Source organism: Calidris pugnax, unplaced genomic scaffold (genome assembly GCF_001431845.1).
Source record: "Calidris pugnax isolate Ruff unplaced genomic scaffold, ASM143184v1 scaffold24, whole genome shotgun sequence".
NCBI classification, from domain to species: Eukaryota; Metazoa; Chordata; class Aves; order Charadriiformes; family Scolopacidae; genus Calidris; species Calidris pugnax.
In genome coordinates this window covers 28,242,488-28,263,188 of record NW_015090922.1, presented here as the reverse complement: position 1 = coordinate 28,263,188, position 20,701 = coordinate 28,242,488, and the positions used below count along the sequence as shown (strand labels likewise).

Below are 20,701 nucleotides of genomic sequence, written 5' to 3'. Positions count from 1 at the left end.
ACTGAACATCGCTTTCATACATCTCCTGAGCACCTTTACAAAGGGAGAGGGAATAAAAGTTATGTTTGACTTCACCACCGTTACACATTGCTATCTACTGTCCAAGCACCATCTACATTGCAGGTTCAGAACACTATGTTCCACAAAATGATTTTTTTCCCACATTATGGCAATATAAACAGATAAGACATCTATATTTTTAAAAGTTACTTTTCAATCGGACATACAATGGGGTAAACGTATATGTTGAGAAGAGACATTCCAGAATCTTCTTCTCTGTTACCAGTTATTAGATGCACCAGTATTTTTCATTTTATCTAATAAGCAATATTTCATTTGACTTTATCTGCAAATACTAGTAATTACACATACTAAATAACGCTGTTAAATACTTTCATCACAAAAATAGGTAAGTAGTCCTGGACAAGATATTCCAAAAAATGCATGCCCCATAAACTCAAAGTCTTTGAGCTAAGGGGTGGTGCTCTTCTGTGGATTTCCCCCACTTTTCCTAAAGTATTGACAGTATGTATTTAGCATGAGCCCTAACTGCTAAGTATGTCAGGTAAGTGATATAAAGTCATATATACATAATTAACAATATATAAACCTTCTTGTGTGTACAGAATAAGAAAAAATAATTTTACATAGAATTTTGGAGGCTTGTTTAATGGAACATCTACTCAAATCGTGAGCAAAATTGTTTTCTGAGCCACAAGTTATAATATGCAACACCTCTAATACTACAAAAGGATGTTTAATAAATCTAATGTTTGCATTAACTCATTAGTGCAACTTTATAACCTCTGAAGTTTTACTTAAGTTCTCTATTTAATTTTCTTTCTACTATTTTTAAAGATGCTCATATTAATTATTGTGATTCGTACTTTACAAAGACCACTTGTAAGACTGTTTCAAGCTGCAATTCCAAGTTGCAAACTTGCAACAGAACATACGTTGTGAAGCTAGGAACTATCTTGTCAATACAGACTACAACAGTAACAGAACACCCTTTACAAGCTTACAATAATTACTCTTTTAATTGTGATTCGTACTTTACAAAGACCACTTGTAAGACTGTTTCAAGCTGCAATTCCAAGTTGCAAACTTGCAACAGAACATACGTTGTGAAGCTAGGAACTATCTTGTCAATACAGACTACAACAGTAACAGAACACCCTTTACAAGCTTACAATAATTACTTTTTTACTCCTAGAAAAAAAAAACAAACAAACAAAAAAAAAAACAAAAAAAAAACAACTCTGCAAGTTTTGCTAAACCTTGTTTTGCTAAACTGTGATTGTTTAAGCCTGTGTGTGCAAGAGACAAAGACAGAAACAGAGAAAAATGTTCCTTCCCAAAAGTAAGAGAGAGTTTATACTTAAGACGTGTTATCAAAACTACAGCAATGCTTGTTTTTGCTAAAAAAGAACTTTTAGTTTTAAGTACATATAACATTCCTTGAAATAATCTCTCGGCAACCAGTTTCTTTCAGGAGCCATAAAAATAATTTCTTCCCCTTCTCTAGGATGGAAGAGATGGTTGGAATATATTTTAGAAAATTACTGATTGTATCTAATTCTTTTTATTTTTTGAAGATGAAAGTTGCTCTTGTCACCAAAATATTTACAAAAATACACATTTATAAATAATTTGAACGTATTGTGGTTTGCAGAGTGTACATTGACATAATTATATACTTGGTAATACATTTGATTGCTAATCTAAGTAGTTTCTGTATAGTATTTATATATTGGAAATTACTTAACCTATTACAAGACTAACTTCTCCAAAGCAGTTAAGAAAAATACCCTTCTTTGGTCTATGTGAAAGAATTCTTTTTTATATATTTTAATATACAAAAACTGAATAATCTTTACATAAGAAATAGGAGTATTCTGATTCTTTTTAAACAGAACTTCAGCTTTTAACATATCCTAATGACACTAAGTAAATGCCTCAAAAAATAAATTCCTTAGTGAAAGAATTTGTTGGACTACTAATTTTCAAGTTGTAGTGGGAAAGTCATAAAATAAATCCAAAAGGAAACATGATGTGAAATCAGAGAAGAGTTAGAATCCTTTTGCATACGTGTTAACAGCTTGCAAGTCAAAAAATTGTGATCAAACAGTACATGATATTGCCAGAAAGTTTTCTGGGAATTTTTCTAGTAAATCCACAGTCATAATAAAGCATGTCACACAAATTTGATTTTTCTTTCTGCACACTGACACAACTGTACATTTTATAAAGCCTGTACATACCAGAATACTGAATGCAACAAATTCTAGTTGGTTTAGAAGTAACAGATATCTCTTTCTCATATTTGATTGGAGGATAACTTTCCAATGGATATTCTTTATTTTTACTTCAAAGAAGGAAAAAAGAGAAAGAGAGGAAAAATATTAAGATATCTAAGCCCAGTACATTTTTCATTTCAATTATGAAATACATGTGCTTTGGGACCTATTCTAAAATATTTACATAAATATTTCCTGTAAAATCTATGTTAAATCCAAGGTAAGAGGCAGAATGAATTTTAAACTGTTGTACTTAAATTACTCCTATCACCAACTGTTATGAATTAATGAGATCAAGAGTTAGCATGGACTTGCATATAAAATGAAACTTAAGTTGCATACCTACCTTATAAAAGTATTTAAGGAATGCAAATTCTACCTTTTTGTGACAAAATACAATATCAAAAATATCTCCTTATGTAAAAATGAGACTTACTCTGAAGATCTATTTAACAAGATACTAAAAGACACCCCCACAGAACTGAGTACTAAGTAGCTCAACCTACCATAAAATAGCACAAACCAATCTAGAAATTATCTGAAGTGCTCGCTGTGCTGTTTAGCATCTTTGTCAGAGGCATGGACAGTGGGATGGAGTGCACCCTCAGCAAGTTTGTTGACAACACCAAGCTGTGGGGAGCAGTCGACATGCTGGAGGGAAGGGATGTCATCCAGAGGGAACTGAACGGGCTTGAGAGGTGCACCCATGCAAACCTCATGAAGTTCAACCAAGCCAAATGCAAGGTCCTGCACCTGGGACATGGCAATCCTGGGCACAAATACAGGTTGGGTGGAGAATGGCTGGAGAGCAGCCCTAAGGATAAGGACTTGGGAGTGTTCATGGATGAGCTCGACGTGAGCTGGCAATGTGCACTGGCAGCCCAGAAAGCCGACTGTATCCTTGGCTGCATCAAACGAAGTGCAGCCAGCAAGCCAAGGGAAGTGATTCTTGCCCTCTACTTTGCTCTTGTGAAACCCCATCTGGAGTGCTGTGTCCAGCTCTGGGGCTCTCAACATAGGAAGGACATGGACCTGTTGGAACGGGTCCAGCAGAGGACCACAAAAATGATCAAAGGGCTGGAGTGCCTCTCCTATGAAGACAGGCTGAGAGAGCTGGGGTTGTTCAGTCTGCAGAAGAGAAGGCTCTGGGGAGACCTTATTATGGCCTTCCAGTACCTGAAGGGAGCCTACAGGACAGATGGGGAGGGACCCTTTATCAGGGAGTGTAGCGATAGGATGCGGGGTAAGGTTTTAAACTGAAAGAGGGGGGATTGAGATCAGATATAGGAAGAAATTATACTGTGAAGGTGGTGAGACACTGGAACAGGTTCCCCAGAGAAGTTGTGGATCGCCCATCCCTGGAAGCATTCAAGACCCACACTGGATGGGGCTTTGAACAACCTGGTCTGGTGGGAGGTGTCCCTGCCCATGGCAGGGAGTTTGGAACTCGATGATGTCCCTTCCAACTCTAACCATTCTATGAGTCTATGATTGGCTTGCCTATGTGTGCAAGGATTACAGAAATTTAGTCTTGAGCTATGAAGTATTTAGGAAACTTTTCTTTTTTTTAAAAAGAGAAAAATGATAACATTAATAATTCTTTACTTTTATATTTGTACTACACAAAACTAAGATTCAATATAATACTAAAGAGAAAACATGTGTGTAATGTCCCCATTTAACATACTGCACCAATTAAGATGAAAGTGCCAGCTCTAAAAAGCTATTAATTCTTTATGTCCACAGTGATGATAAATTTAAACAGAATATACATAATGGTAGAATTTGACCAGTGGATTCATCGGAGTAAGCTTGCATTAGCTTACGATAACATGATTTTAGGGGTGAATGAAGCACATGATCTGAAATAACTAACTCTCCCTGTGCCACATTCAGTTGCTTTTGCTACTTGAATTCCAGTTTAAGAACACATTGGGACTATGCTTCCAACCATATTTAACACCTGTTCTTCTTTCTAGCAACCAAAATGTAAGAAAATAGAGGTGTATGTTTTCTTTTACATGTAAGACTTACTCAAATTTAATTGACAGTCTGATAATCTGAATCACTTGCTAGAATCATTTTATAGCAAATTTACAAAGCCTTTTAATTCCAGTTATACTCCTAACTAAAAAGTTCCAATAAAAGAAGCAGCTACAAACCACATTTCCAATAAAACTCTATTTATCTTCATTTTAATTTGTTCCTCCTCTAATAGAGTGGCTAGATTACCTACCGTCTACAAGTGGTCTTCCACTTTGATACCTCACTTTTCTTCAGGTTATTATTTGGAGAAAACATGGTCATTCTATAAAAAAAAACATAGACTCTTCTATATGTAACGTTAAATGTTTCATTACAGAAATTATTTCGAACAAAAAACAATCCTAATTCCTCTTTATTATTTATGTCTACTAATAATGTCAGTAGGCAAGATAATGTTCACATTGATGACAAGACCACTTTCTAATGATCTAATGCCTGAGTTTGCACCTAAGTGTTGCTTTCTGTGAGTTGGATAATTCATTTTGAAGGTCAAAAACCATTCATTTAAAGTTCTCAGACATTTCTTTCTGCAAGCTGAAGAAATAAAAAGAGCTTAATCATATGAAAGAGACAGGATGCCTAATATAGATTTTGAAAAGAAGTTGAACACTGACCAGAAGCTGTGAAAATTTTGTTTTACAACATATTTTAAAAATTATTTTCTTTGATAACATTATATCTGTTTTTCATGGGTCATTAATTTCACAGTCATGAGACTATATGGCTCTCTTTTATGACAAAATCTCACCCACCAATAAAACAGACAAAATAGTAATGTATCTACTCACTGTGGTGCTGATGTATAACCTGATGATTTAATTTTATTATGGAAAACCAGTGGCTGATCTTTCACCATGCTTTTCACTCCTATAGCAAAATGATTTCTTTTTCATTAAAAATTTTTTAACATACTTTTAGATTAAAGTAGAAACTTAGTTAAGCCTGCAGAGTAGAAATATTTGATGTCTCCTTATGTTACAAAACACATTTATGACCAGTCACTCAAATAAAAGAAATATGAACTGTTACACTGCATAACATCTATCCTCCAATAATATCAATGAGTAGGAACTTCTTTATACCTTGAATTAAAAAGAATATTGTTCTGAGGAACTTTTTTCATCATTGATTTACAAATGTGTTCTCTAGTTGCCTATTTTATGCTTGGACTTTATGTGCACTAGCTACAATATATTCACACTTCATATTTGGAAGATGGAATGCATCTAAAGATCATTAATAAACTGGCTGGTGGCTACACAGAAATATTTGGGGTTTTATGTGTTTTAAGTTATTAATAATGTCTGCATTCCCACTGTTGTACTAAGAAGCCTGAGGGGCACCCTCCAGCCCGAAACTGAATGAGAGCATTTCATATCAGCAGAAAAAAACCTAATTAAATAAATGGCGTAAAGGGGGAAATCTTGTTGATATTCCCATGAAAATAACCTTCAGGTGCATTGGGAGTGATCTCCCGGTCACATTTACCTATGCTGAGATTAGAAGCTCCTTCAACTCCCACCAACTACCCTTTCTCTTTACGTTGCGATGAGGCAGAAAAGGGTCCTTCCTAGGAAGCTCCCAGTGCCACTTGCCATAGGAGACCATAGCACTTCCTTACAGCACCTAATCTATCTCAACGTGAGGTGTCAGCAAGGGTAGTAGAGGCATCAGTGCTGGGTGTCTATAGCAGCCTGGAATTCTAGCTACAACACTGCAGATGAGTTCTCAAAATATCATACAACACTAAAGATATATACTTTGACATTCTAACAGGTCCAACAAGTGCATCGATATAGTAAAAATAGATTATTTCTACATGTGTACAGCCACTAATACTTTTATATCATTCCTAAAGAAAAGGTGATGATGAAATATTATTCTGCAGGTGTTTTTTAGATTTTGCTTTACTGTTGCTAAGCAAAGAAGCGACAAGTGCTTCAACAGCAACTGGAAGTCAGACCTTTTTTTTTTTTAAACAGTAGGACATTGAGGCAAAAATTAATTTCCTAAACTTTCAGGTATTGAGAAAATATTCAGGATAATAAAATTAACCAAAACAGCTAACCAAAGTTAAGAAAGAAATTACAAATTATACAGAAAAATATATTGCATGCTATGCAAAATGACTTATGAAAATATGTAAACGTTCTACACTATTTAACTCTTTGAAAATCCACAGAAAGTTCTCAGAGGATTATTATTAGAAGAAGGAAAATACCATATTAACATCATTTTCACTACCAATACATATGTAGGAAATTAAATACTACTAGAAGTACAAAATTCTTCCAAAATAAAAATATAATGCAATATGTATTTAAAACAAAAAAAAATACATTGATTGTATTAGCAACCAGACAGTTGTGAATAAGCTACTCTTATTAAAAATACAACTTTATTAATTAATTTCCAGATTGGTTTATACTTACCAAACGTTTTATTAGAAGGTTCTTTCAAGTTTTTCTTTAAACCTTTACACAATGGAGAATTTGTCAATAAAGAACACCTAAGTTATAAAACCAAATAAAAAAATCAATGTAATGGGCAAAAGCATCAGATTAGGAAAAGGTGTCAAAATTTCTCTTTAGATATTTTTGTGTATGTGTGATACCAGTGATATTTTCATAAATACAAATCAGGCATAGCAGATTAGTTATCAGCTCAGATACCCAGAAGCACAGATAAGCCCTGACCCTGACGAGATTCACAGGCCATTGCGTTTATATGTTAAATCATAAATCTGTGAATAATAACTGATGATTTTATTCTAAGCACTGAAATCAGCACTAATTGTATATCATAGGGTTTTTATTGCCTTCAAGATGTCAGTGTTTCCGGGAAATCATTTACAGGCACATGAAGGACAAGAAAGTAATAATCAGCATGGATTCATGAAGGGGGGAATTCATGCTTGATCAACCAACTGGCTTGGCAGAAGAAGGGAGAGGAGTGGATGTTGTCTACTTTAACTTCAGTAAGGGTTTACACACTGTCTCCTGATAGACAGGCTGATGAAGTATAGGCTGGATGAACACACAGTAAGATGGATTGAAAAGCAGTTGAACAGCCAGGCTCAATTATCTTCAAGGTCTTTTCCAATCTAAATGATTCTATGATTCTAACAACTGGAAAAAGAAGCAGAGTGTACCCTCACCATGTTTGCTGATGACACAAAACTGAGAGGAGTATCTGATACACAAGAAGGTTGTGCTGCCATCCAGAGAGATGTCCACAGGCTGGAAAGTGGGCCGACAGCAACCTCATGAAGCTCAACATGGGAAAGTGCAAAGTCCTACAGCTGGGGAGGCAGAACGCTCTGCACCAGTATGTGGCTGTAAGGAAGGCAGTCAGGCTCTGCCATCTGCCAGTGAAAGGACAAGAGGCAATGGGCAAAAACTGAAATACAGGAGGTTCTGTATCAATACCAGGAAACATATTTTTGCTGTGAGAGTGACTGAGCGCTGGCACAGGTTGCCCAGAGACGAAATGGATTCTCCTTCCCTGCAGACATTCAAAATTCACTTTTACATGGTGCTGGGCAACTAGCTTTAGGTGACCTTGCTTGAGAAGGGTGGTTGGACAAGACAACCTGCGGAGGTGCCTTACAGCCTCAACCATTCTGTGATTTCTCCCACTCAATACAATTAAAACATGACAGGAAAACAGGTTGAAAAAAACCCATGTCAACAAGTAGAACTGTAAAAGACCATCTGATGCACTTCAGAGTCAGGAAAGCTAATGCCTAATCCAACTCAGAGGAAAAAAAAAAAACAAAACACATTTAAATTTACTCTGTACCTGGCAATAACCGATAGGCTTTTTTTGTTTCCACATAGTAGAAAAGCACTGTGCTGAGTTCTCACCAACCCAGCAAGGTTCACTTCCAACACAGCAATCATATCTTCAAACATTGAGGTGATCAAGCATAAAACCTGCAGCAATTATATCATAAAATAACACTTCATTTACTTCATAATTTTAGCCCAACACTGAAACGTTTATAATGGAAAATGAAATCACATCATGTCATTTATGAAAATTGGTCACATGGGTTTAGTCTTGAAGAGCGTTAACCAGTAAAAAGTGGTTAATGCTATCCTTCAAAAATAGGCTTATGTTGCTTAAATGTGTCTTAACAGACTTGCATACCTAACAGTCACAGAAATTCCAATCTCTTCTGCAATAGACTTCTTTCTGCAGTTAGAGTTGTGAGAAAAGAAGTACACATGGAAGAAAGATTGGTTTCAGAGACAGGCTGAGAACCTGCTAAGAACTGAATTTAAAATAAAATCCTACTTTAAAAAAAAAACTCTATTATATTAACTATGTAAAAAGATCTAGAATCAGCTTGCTTCTGTAGGAAACATGTAAAATAAAAAATGGAGTATACAAGCAAGAATGCCTTACACTTCCTTAAAAGCACTTTTAGTGACTTTCCACAGAAATTTCCTCACAACTCAAAGAGTTTTCACTGATTTCCTGAAAGGGTTCAGAAGCAGTTCATCCTAATATATTTTTTAGAAACAAGGTGTAAAGTGCTTGCATCTTTTTTCCCTGAAAAGATTGCCTCTGCTCTCCCAATGGTCACTCTTGACATTCAAAGCACACACTGAACATAAAAATCAATTCACTTTTTGCTTATTAATCACTTTGGACAGTACACAAACTGTGAGACCTTTAAAACTACCCAGCTATGTAAACTAGCACATTCCATAAAGAAGAATCAACCCTCTCCAGAGAAACTACTCTTTAATTCACATTGAGCAAAACAAACATGTACATTAGTCTGTAAACAAAATTCATAATTAATACTTATCAGAAATAACTGGAAATTTAAACACTCATTACATCAGTTTACTGTATACTTACCTTTCCATTAACTGCCTTCCGTGTTAGTGCACATGATCCAGCAAACCGAATGCTGAGGTCACTGTGATCTTTGCCAAAAAGAACATAGTGCTATAAAATTGTATTTGCATTTCAAAAGAAAAAACTATCACTAAAACAGGAAAAAAAATTACTCATAGTAATTTAACACCACGATAACCCACTGTCTTGAGTTACATCCTTCTAGCTTAACCACACATTATAAAGTAGGACTAGAGTAACATTCCTTGTATTAACTCTCCTGAACTGCAAAATCAGATAAAAATTCATTGCTAGCTACTACAGAAATCTAGTGTCAACACATCTTCTGAGACAAGTCAGCAATGCCAGAAAAACATATAAAAATTAATCAGAAAAAATATTTTAAAAAGCCCACTTACTCTCTACTGTATTCTGCTATTTCATAAACTAATTCTAATATAATTTATATCAGATAACAAAGGAAAGCAATCACAATCAGATATTTTATTATCATACCTTTGTAAGATAAAAAACCTTCTAATTCAAAGTTTGCCAAATTAATTATTAACAAGCCAGTGGAGGTTCCTATCCAAAAATAGGCAGTATTCAGGGCAGAAGATCTATTAAAAGGGGAGAAAAAATTATCTGAGTATGATAAAGAAGCTTTACTTATTACTATACAAGACACAGCAACTGGTTTTGTTTTTTTTTTTCAATACTTGTTACCCAATCCCAGGATAAAAATAATAATAAACCACACACACATACAAAAGAATTTAATTTACAGATTTTTTTTTTGTTTAAATCTGCAGCTCAAAGTAAATAGTTTCAATCAAATGGTGAAGTTTTGAAAGCTAAGAACAGAACACAATCCTTGATTTATGTAAGTGCTCATAATCTAAATCTAAGCAATCTAAAACAGTATAGGACATACTTTTCTTCAAAAAATACTTATGTTTGTAGCACAAAGATGCTGTATGCACAAAGACTAAATTCAAACAGAGGCAAATCCACATATGCTCTTACGTTTACCACCTGTAATATGAAGATACAAAAAGCAGTGAAATTGAAGGTGTGTTTGTACATAGTTAAAGTACAAGAGAAAAACCAGCAAAAACGAAGGGGGAAAAAACCAGACAAGCCTGGGATGTCTGTCTCAGTCTGTGCTTAGCGGCAGTCCTATTGCAACTAGGTCATGAAATCCAGCCTTTTCAAACACAACAGAGTCGACCAACTGATTACAATTTCAGTCATCACCCTCACAGAAGAAAAACGTTATCAAGCATAAGAAGATTACAACAATATAATGGTTGCCATCCTAAAAATCTGAAAAATGCAGTTAATGAAAAGACATCACTGTCAATGTCCTGGTTTCAGCTGGGACAGTTAATTTTCCTCCTACTAGCTGCTGTGTTTTGGATTTACTACGAGAATAACCATGAGATAACACATGTTGTTGTATAGTAATGTTTATATTTAAAGTCAAGGACTTTTTCAGCTTCCCATAGAAGCTGAGAGGGAGCACAGACAGGAAAAGCTGGTCAAAGGAATATTCCATACATGTCATGCTCGGTATATAAACGGGGGTTGGCTGGGGAGCAGGAGCCCACCATCACTGCTCAGAACCAGCTGGGCAATAAAGCATCAGATCATGGAGCAATTGCATTGCATCACTTTATTTTGTATATTCTTTATTATTATTATTATTATTAATCTCTTTTGCTACCGTGCCACTAAACTGTCTTTATCTTAACCCACAAGATATTTTTTTTCTCCCTCTTTTCCCTACTCTTCTCAGGAAGGTCCTACTGGGGAGGTGGGATGGAGTGAACAGCCACATGGTTCTAGTTGCCAGCTGGGACTGAAGCACAAGAACAATTTAATACATTTTCTAAATAAGAGTGCAGAGATTTACTGGTTTGACTTGTGACTTCAGACTACAAGAGTTGAAATAAGGGTATGGAAAAATATAAAGCTGAAATTTGGCATAAAAGTACTCATCACAGTGGCTTAATACTTTTGAATAAAAAACAAAACAAAACACTATAAAACAAAACAAAACACAAACAAACAAAACAAACCAAACCCCCCCAAAAAACCAAAAAACCAAACCAAACCCAAAACAGTCAAATACTTTAAAAAGCAGATGGGGAAAGACAACTTCAATTCTAGTTTGCAATACTTTTATGTGCTCCGCATAGTTTTATTTGTGGTTTGCACTACTTTCATGCATGGTTGTAAGAGACTGATTTAATTTGTGAATTCTTTGAATTATTTATAAAGAAGTGGCACTATCAAGTTATTATGAACAATGACAACTGACATATACAGGACATTGTTCTCACACCTACTTTACAATAATAAAATGCCATCCACTGTGATGAAATTACTCAATCAAAAAGCTTAGGGAAGTATGAGACCCATAATGTTTTGCAGATCAGTGTTGCAAAAATGTTTCATGGTTGCATTTCATTGTAGGAAGGAAAACTGGTAAAGCAGGGATTTCTCAGTTGTTCAGACAAGTCTGAACCACCTGCTAAAACCAATATATGGTAACTTAAAAATTAAACAAAAAAATACTTGTAAATATAAAACTCTAAAAATAAAAGCTAATGGAACTGGATTAATAGTAAGAATTTAATAGTCATGGTTGTTTATAAGCAAAAGAAAACCTCCAACTCTGATGCAATAGCTGAAAGCGTAAATAGTAAGAATTTAATAGTCATGGTTGTTTATAAGCGAGAGAAAACCTCCAACTCTGATGCAATAGCATAAAAAGAAAGCATAAATAGACCTTAGATGTACAATGCCAGGTGGGTATTGGAAAGTGATGTTACCTCTATTCAGAAAATCTTTCAATTAACCTTTTACTGTGGATCCATTTCAGGCAACCATGTCCAAAATGGACATTGAAAGAGAAATTAGATTTAATTTCAGAAAAAGTTTAAAAGTAGAGAAGAGTTAGAATCCTTTTGCATACGTGTTAACAGCTTGCAAGTCAAAAAATTGTGATCAAACAGTACATGATATTGCCAGAAAGTTTTCTGGGAATTTTTCTAGTAAATCCACAGTCATAATAAAGCATGTCACACAAATTTGATTTTTCTTTCTGCACACTGACACAACTGTACATTTTATAAAGCCTGTACATACCAGAATACTGAATGCAACAAATTCTAGTTGGTTTAGAAGTAACAGATATCTCTTTCTCATATTTGATTGGAGGATAACTTTCCAATGGATATTCTTTATTTTTACTTCAAAGAAGGAAAAAAGAGAAAGAGAGGAAAAATATTAAGATATCTAAGCCCAGTACATTTTTCATTTCAATTATGAAATACATGTGCTTTGGGACCTATTCTAAAATATTTACATAAATATTTCCTGTAAAATCTATGTTAAATCCAAGGTAAGAGGCAGAATGAATTTTAAACTGTTGTACTTAAATTACTCCTATCACCAACTGTTATGAATTAATGAGATCAAGAGTTAGCATGGACTTGCATATAAAATGAAACTTAAGTTGCATACCTACCTTATAAAAGTATTTAAGGAATGCAAATTCTACCTTTTTGTGACAAAATACAATATCAAAAATATCTCCTTATGTAAAAATGAGACTTACTCTGAAGATCTATTTAACAAGATACTAAAAGACACCCCCACAGAACTGAGTACTAAGTAGCTCAACCTACCATAAAATAGCACAAACCAATCTAGAAATTATCTGAAGTGCTCGCTGTGCTGTTTAGCATCTTTGTCAGAGGCATGGACAGTGGGATGGAGTGCACCCTCAGCAAGTTTGTTGACAACACCAAGCTGTGGGGAGCAGTCGACATGCTGGAGGGAAGGGATGTCATCCAGAGGGAACTGAACGGGCTTGAGAGGTGCACCCATGCAAACCTCATGAAGTTCAACCAAGCCAAATGCAAGGTCCTGCACCTGGGACATGGCAATCCTGGGCACAAATACAGGTTGGGTGGAGAATGGCTGGAGAGCAGCCCTAAGCATAAGGACTTGGGAGTGTTCATGGATGAGCTCGACGTGAGCTGGCAATGTGCACTGGCAGCCCAGAAAGCCGACTGTATCCTTGGCTGCATCAAACGAAGTGCAGCCAGCAAGCCAAGGGAAGTGATTCTCGCCCTCTACTTTGCTCTTGTGAAACCCCATCTGGAGTGCTGTGTCCAGCTCTGGGGCTCTCAACATAGGAAGGACATGGACCTGTTGGAACGGGTCCAGCAGAGGACCACAAAAATGATCAAAGGGCTGGAGTGCCTCTCCTATGAAGACAGGCTGAGAGAGCTGGGGTTGTTCAGTCTGCAGAAGAGAAGGCTCTGGGGAGACCTTATTATGGCCTTCCAGTACCTGAAGGGAGCCTACAGGAAAGATGGGGAGGGACCCTTTATCAGGGAGTGTAGCGATAGGATGCGGGGTAAGGTTTTAAACTGAAAGAGGGGGGATTGAGATCAGATATAGGAAGAAATTATACTGTGAAGGTGGTGAGACACTGGAACAGGTTCCCCAGAGAAGTTGTGGATCGCCCATCCCTGGAAGCATTCAAGACCCACACTGGATGGGGCTTTGAACAACCTGGTCTGGTGGGAGGTGTCCCTGCCCATGGCAGGGAGTTTGGAACTCGATGATGTCCCTTCCAACTCTAACCATTCTATGAGTCTATGATTGGCTTGCCTATGTGTGCAAGGATTACAGAAATTTAGTCTTGAGCTATGAAGTATTTAGGAAACTTTTCTTTTTTTTAAAAAGAGAAAAATGATAACATTAATAATTCTTTACTTTTATATTTGTACTACACAAAACTAAGATTCAATATAATACTAAAGAGAAAACATGTGTGTAATGTCCCCATTTAACATACTGCACCAATTAAGATGAAAGTGCCAGCTCTAAAAAGCTATTAATTCTTTATGTCCACAGTGATGATAAATTTAAACAGAATATACATAATGGTAGAATTTGACCAGTGGATTCATCGGAGTAAGCTTGCATTAGCTTACGATAACATGATTTTAGGGGTGAATGAAGCACATGATCTGAAATAACTAACTCTCCCTGTGCCACATTCAGTTGCTTTTGCTACTTGAATTCCAGTTTAAGAACACATTGGGACTATGCTTCCAACCATATTTAACACCTGTTCTTCTTTCTAGCAACCAAAATGTAAGAAAATAGAGGTGTATGTTTTCTTTTACATGTAAGACTTACTCAAATTTAATTGACAGTCTGATAATCTGAATCACTTGCTAGAATCATTTTATAGCAAATTTACAAAGCCTTTTAATTCCAGTTATACTCCTAACTAAAAAGTTCCAATAAAAGAAGCAGCTACAAACCACATTTCCAATAAAACTCTATTTATCTTCATTTTAATTTGTTCCTCCTCTAATAGAGTGGCTAGATTACCTACCGTCTACAAGTGGTCTTCCACTTTGATACCTCACTTTTCTTCAGGTTATTATTTGGAGAAAACATGGTCATTCTATAAAAAAAAACATAGACTCTTCTATATGTAACGTTAAATGTTTCATTACAGAAATTATTTCGAACAAAAAACAATCCTAATTCCTCTTTATTATTTATGTCTACTAATAATGTCAGTAGGCAAGATAATGTTCACATTGATGACAAGACCACTTTCTAATGATCTAATGCCTGAGTTTGCACCTAAGTGTTGCTTTCTGTGAGTTGGATAATTCATTTTGAAGGTCAAAAACCATTCATTTAAAGTTCTCAGACATTTCTTTCTGCAAGCTGAAGAAATAAAAAGAGCTTAATCATATGAAAGAGACAGGATGCCTAATATAGATTTTGAAAAGAAGTTGAACACTGACCAGAAGCTGTGAAAATTTTGTTTTACAACATATTTTAAAAATTATTTTCTTTGATAACATTATATCTGTTTTTCATGGGTCATTAATTTCACAGTCATGAGACTATATGGCTCTCTTTTATGACAAAATCTCACCCACCAATAAAACAGACAAAATAGTAATGTATCTACTCACTGTGGTGCTGATGTATAACCTGATGATTTAATTTTATTATGGAAAACCAGTGGCTGATCTTTCACCATGCTTTTCACTCCTATAGCAAAATGATTTCTTTTTCATTAAAAATTTTTTAACATACTTTTAGATTAAAGTAGAAACTTAGTTAAGCCTGCAGAGTAGAAATATTTGATGTCTCCTTATGTTACAAAACACATTTATGACCAGTCACTCAAATAAAAGAAATATGAACTGTTACACTGCATAACATCTATCCTCCAATAATATCAATGAGTAGGAACTTCTTTATACCTTGAATTAAAAAGAATATTGTTCTGAGGAACTTTTTTCATCATTGATTTACAAATGTGTTCTCTAGTTGCCTATTTTATGCTTGGACTTTATGTGCACTAGCTACAATATATTCACACTTCATATTTGGAAGATGGAATGCATCTAAAGATCATTAATAAACTGGCTGGTGGCTACACAGAAATATTTGGGGTTTTATGTGTTTTAAGTTATTAATAATGTCTGCATTCCCACTGTTGTACTAAGAAGCCTGAGGGGCACCCTCCAGCCCGAAACTGAATGAGAGCATTTCATATCAGCAGAAAAAAACCTAATTAAATAAATGGCGTAAAGGGGGAAATCTTGTTGATATTCCCATGAAAATAACCTTCAGGTGCATTGGGAGTGATCTCCCGGTCACATTTACCTATGCTGAGATTAGAAGCTCCTTCAACTCCCACCAACTACCCTTTCTCTTTACGTTGCGATGAGGCAGAAAAGGGTCCTTCCTAGGAAGCTCCCAGTGCCACTTGCCATAGGAGACCATAGCACTTCCTTACAGCACCTAATCTATCTCAACGTGAGGTGTCAGCAAGGGTAGTAGAGGCATCAGTGCTGGGTGTCTATAGCAGCCTGGAATTCTAGCTACAACACTGCAGATGAGTTCTCAAAATATCATACAACACTAAAGATATATACTTTGACATTCTAACAGGTCCAACAAGTGCATCGATATAGTAAAAATAGATTATTTCTACATGTGTACAGCCACTAATACTTTTATATCATTCCTAAAGAAAAGGTGATGATGAAATATTATTCTGCAGGTGTTTTTTAGATTTTGCTTTACTGTTGCTAAGCAAAGAAGCGACAAGTGCTTCAACAGCAACTGGAAGTCAGACCTTTTTTTTTTTTAAACAGTAGGACATTGAGGCAAAAATTAATTTCCTAAACTTTCAGGTATTGAGAAAATATTCAGGATAATAAAATTAACCAAAACAGCTAACCAAAGTTAAGAAAGAAATTACAAATTATACAGAAAAATATATTGCATGCTATGCAAAATGACTTATGAAAATATGTAAACGTTCTACACTATTTAACTCTTTGAAAATCCACAGAAAGTTCTCAGAGGATTATTATTAGAAGAAGGAAAATACCATATTAACATCATTTTCACTACCAATACATATGTAGGAAATTAAATACTACTAGAAGTACAAAATTCTTCCAAAATAAAAATATAATGCAATATGTATTTAAAACAAAAAAAAATACATTGATTGTATTAGCAACCAGACAGTTGTGAATAAGCTACTCTTATTAAAAATACAACTTTATTAATTAATTTCCAGATTGGTTTATACTTACCAAACGTTTTATTAGAAGGTTCTTTCAAGTTTTTCTTTAAACCTTTACACAATGGAGAATTTGTCAATAAAGAACACCTAAGTTATAAAACCAAATAAAAAAATCAATGTAATGGGCAAAAGCATCAGATTAGGAAAAGGTGTCAAAATTTCTCTTTAGATATTTTTGTGTATGTGTGATACCAGTGATATTTTCATAAATACAAATCAGGCATAGCAGATTAGTTATCAGCTCAGATACCCAGAAGCACAGATAAGCCCTGACCCTGACGAGATTCACAGGCCATTGCGTTTATATGTTAAATCATAAATCTGTGAATAATAACTGATGATTTTATTCTAAGCACTGAAATCAGCACTAATTGTATATCATAGGGTTTTTATTGCCTTCAAGATGTCAGTGTTTCCGGGAAATCATTTACAGGCACATGAAGGACAAGAAAGTAATAATCAGCATGGATTCATGAAGGGGGGAATTCATGCTTGATCAACCAACTGGCTTGGCAGAAGAAGGGAGAGGAGTGGATGTTGTCTACTTTAACTTCAGTAAGGGTTTACACACTGTCTCCTGATAGACAGGCTGATGAAGTATAGGCTGGATGAACACACAGTAAGATGGATTGAAAAGCAGTTGAACAGCCAGGCTCAATTATCTTCAAGGTCTTTTCCAATCTAAATGATTCTATGATTCTAACAACTGGAAAAAGAAGCAGAGTGTACCCTCACCATGTTTGCTGATGACACAAAACTGAGAGGAGTATCTGATACACAAGAAGGTTGTGCTGCCATCCAGAGAGATGTCCACAGGCTGGAAAGTGGGCCGACAGCAACCTCATGAAGCTCAACATGGGAAAGTGCAAAGTCCTACAGCTGGGGAGGCAGAACGCTCTGCACCAGTATGTGGCTGTAAGGAAGGCAGTCAGGCTCTGCCATCTGCCAGTGAAAGGACAAGAGGCAATGGGCAAAAACTGAAATACAGGAGGTTCTGTATCAATACCAGGAAACATATTTTTGCTGTGAGAGTGACTGAGCGCTGGCACAGGTTGCCCAGAGACGAAATGGATTCTCCTTCCCTGCAGACATTCAAAATTCACTTTTACATGGTGCTGGGCAACTAGCTTTAGGTGACCTTGCTTGAGAAGGGTGGTTGGACAAGACAACCTGCGGAGGTGCCTTACAGTCTCAACCATTCTGTGATTTCTCCCACTCAATACAATTAAAACATGACAGGAAAACAGGTTGAAAAAAACCCATGTCAACAAGTAGAACTGTAAAAGACCATCTGATGCACTTCAGAGTCAGGAAAGCTAATGCCTAATCCAACTCAGAGGAAAAAAAAAAAACAAAACACATTTAAATTTACTCTGTACCTGGCAATAACCGATAGGCTTTTTTTGTTTCCACATAGTAGAAAAGCACTGTGCTGAGTTCTCACCAACCCAGCAAGGTTCACTTCCAACACAGCAATCATATCTTCAAACATTGAGGTGATCAAGCATAAAACCTGCAGCAATTATATCATAAAATAACACTTCATTTACTTCATAATTTTAGCCCAACACTGAAACGTTTATAATGGAAAATGAAATCACATCATGTCATTTATGAAAATTGGTCACATGGGTTTAGTCTTGAAGAGCGTTAACCAGTAAAAAGTGGTTAATGCTATCCTTCAAAAATAGGCTTATGTTGCTTAAATGTGTCTTAACAGACTTGCATACCTAACAGTCACAGAAATTCCAATCTCTTCTGCAATAGACTTCTTTCTGCAGTTAGAGTTGTGAGAAAAGAAGTACACATGGAAGAAAGATTGGTTTCAGAGACAGGCTGAGAACCTGCTAAGAACTGAATTTAAAATAAAATCCTACTTTAAAAAAAAAACTCTATTATATTAACTATGTAAAAAGATCTAGAATCAGCTTGCTTCTGTAGGAAACATGTAAAATAAAAAATGGAGTATACAAGCAAGAATGCCTTACACTTCCTTAAAAGCACTTTTAGTGACTTTCCACAGAAATTTCCTCACAACTCAAAGAGTTTTCACTGATTTCCTGAAAGGGTTCAGAAGCAGTTCATCCTAATATATTTTTTAGAAACAAGGTGTAAAGTGCTTGCATCTTTTTTCCCTGAAAAGATTGCCTCTGCTCTCCCAATGGTCACTCTTGACATTCAAAGCACACACTGAACATAAAAATCAATTCACTTTTTGCTTATTAATCACTTTGGACAGTACACAAACTGTGAGACCTTTAAAACTACCCAGCTATGTAAACTAGCACATTCCATAAAGAAGAATCAACCCTCTCCAGAGAAACTACTCTTTAATTCACATTGAGCAAAACAAACATGTACATTAGTCTGTAAACAAAATTCATAATTAATACTTATCAGAAATAACTGGAAATTTAAACACTCATTACATCAGTTTACTGTATACTTACCTTTCCATTAACTGCCTTCCGTGTTAGTGCACATGATCCAGCAAACCGAATGCTGAGGTCACTGTGATCTTTGCCAAAAAGAACATAGTGCTATAAAATTGTATTTGCATTTCAAAAGAAAAAACTATCACTAAAACAGGAAAAAAAATTACTCATAGTAATTTAACACCACGATAACCCACTGTCTTGAGTTACATCCTTCTAGCTTAACGCCACATTATAAAGTAGGACTAGAGTAACATTCCTTGTATTAACTCTCCTAAACTGCAAAATCAGATAAAAATTCATTGCTAGCTACTACAGAAATCTAGTGTCAACACATCTTCTGAGACAAGTCAGCAATGCCAGAAAAACATATAAAAATTAATCAGAAAAAATATTTTAAAAAGCCCACTTACTCTCTACTGTATTCTGCTATTTCATAAACTAATTCTAATATAATTTATATCAGATAACAAAGGAAAGCAATCACAATCAGATATTTTATTATCATACCTTTGTAAGATAAAAAACCTTCTAATTCAAAGTTTGCCAAATTAATTATTAACAAGCCAGTGGAGGTTCCTATCCAAAAATAGGCAGTATTCAGGGCAGAAGATCTATTAAAAGGGGAGAAAAAATTATCTGAGTATGATAAAGAAGCTTTACTTATTACTATACAAGACACAGCAACTGGTTTTTTTTTTGGTTTTGTTTTTTTTGTTTTTTTTTTCAATACTTGTTACCCAATCCCAGGATAAAAATAATAATAAACCACACACACATACAAAAGAATTTAATTTACAGATTTTTTTTTTGTTTAAATCTGCAGCTCAAAGTAAATAGTTTCAATCAAATGGTGAAGTTTTGAAAGCTAAGAACAGAACACAATCCTTGATTTATGTAAGTGCTCATAATCTAAATCTAAGCAATCTAAAACAGTATAGGACATACTTTTCTTCAAAAAATACTTATGTTTGTAGCACAAAGATGCTGTATGCACAAAGACTAAATTCAAACAGAGGCAAATCCACATATGCTCTTACGTTTACCACCTGTAATATGAAGATACAAAAAGCAGTGAAATTGAAGGTGTGTTTGTACATAGTTAAAGTACAAGAGAAAAACCAGCAAAAACGAAGGGGGAAAAAACCAGACAAGCCTGGGATGTCTGTCTCAGTCTGTGCTTAGTGGCAGTCCTATTGCAACTAGGTCATGAAATCCAGCCTTTTCAAACACAACAGAGTCGACCAACTGATTACAATTTCAGTCATCACCCTCACAGAAGAAAAACGTTATCAAGCATAAGAAGATTACAACAATATAATGGTTGCCATCCTAAAAATCTGAAAAATGCAGTTAATGAAAAGACATCATCGTCAATGTCCTGGTTTCAGCTGGGACAGTTAATTTTTTTC

At 35.3% G+C, this 20,701-nt stretch overlaps 1 protein-coding gene across 1 annotated transcript in view; it reads right to left on the bottom strand.

Moving 5' to 3' along the window:
- The window catches only part of WDR27 (WD repeat domain 27), a 118,983-nt gene that overhangs the window by 85,742 nt on the left and 12,540 nt on the right, over nt 1-20,701 (bottom strand). The window contains exons 9-21 of the mRNA XM_014950497.1: nt 19,800-19,903; nt 19,305-19,372; nt 18,234-18,367; nt 16,865-16,941; nt 15,221-15,299; nt 14,623-14,694; nt 12,351-12,454; nt 9,219-9,286; nt 8,217-8,281; nt 6,779-6,855; nt 5,135-5,213; nt 4,537-4,608; nt 2,265-2,368 (exon numbers count right to left, since the gene is read on the bottom strand). Of these exons, the coding sequence (XP_014805983.1) occupies nt 2,265-2,368; nt 4,537-4,608; nt 5,135-5,213; nt 6,779-6,855; nt 8,217-8,281; nt 9,219-9,286; nt 12,351-12,454; nt 14,623-14,694; nt 15,221-15,299; nt 16,865-16,941; nt 18,234-18,367; nt 19,305-19,372; nt 19,800-19,903 (1,103 nt within the window). The remainder of the gene's footprint in view (nt 1-2,264; nt 2,369-4,536; nt 4,609-5,134; nt 5,214-6,778; nt 6,856-8,216; nt 8,282-9,218; nt 9,287-12,350; nt 12,455-14,622; nt 14,695-15,220; nt 15,300-16,864; nt 16,942-18,233; nt 18,368-19,304; nt 19,373-19,799; nt 19,904-20,701) is intronic.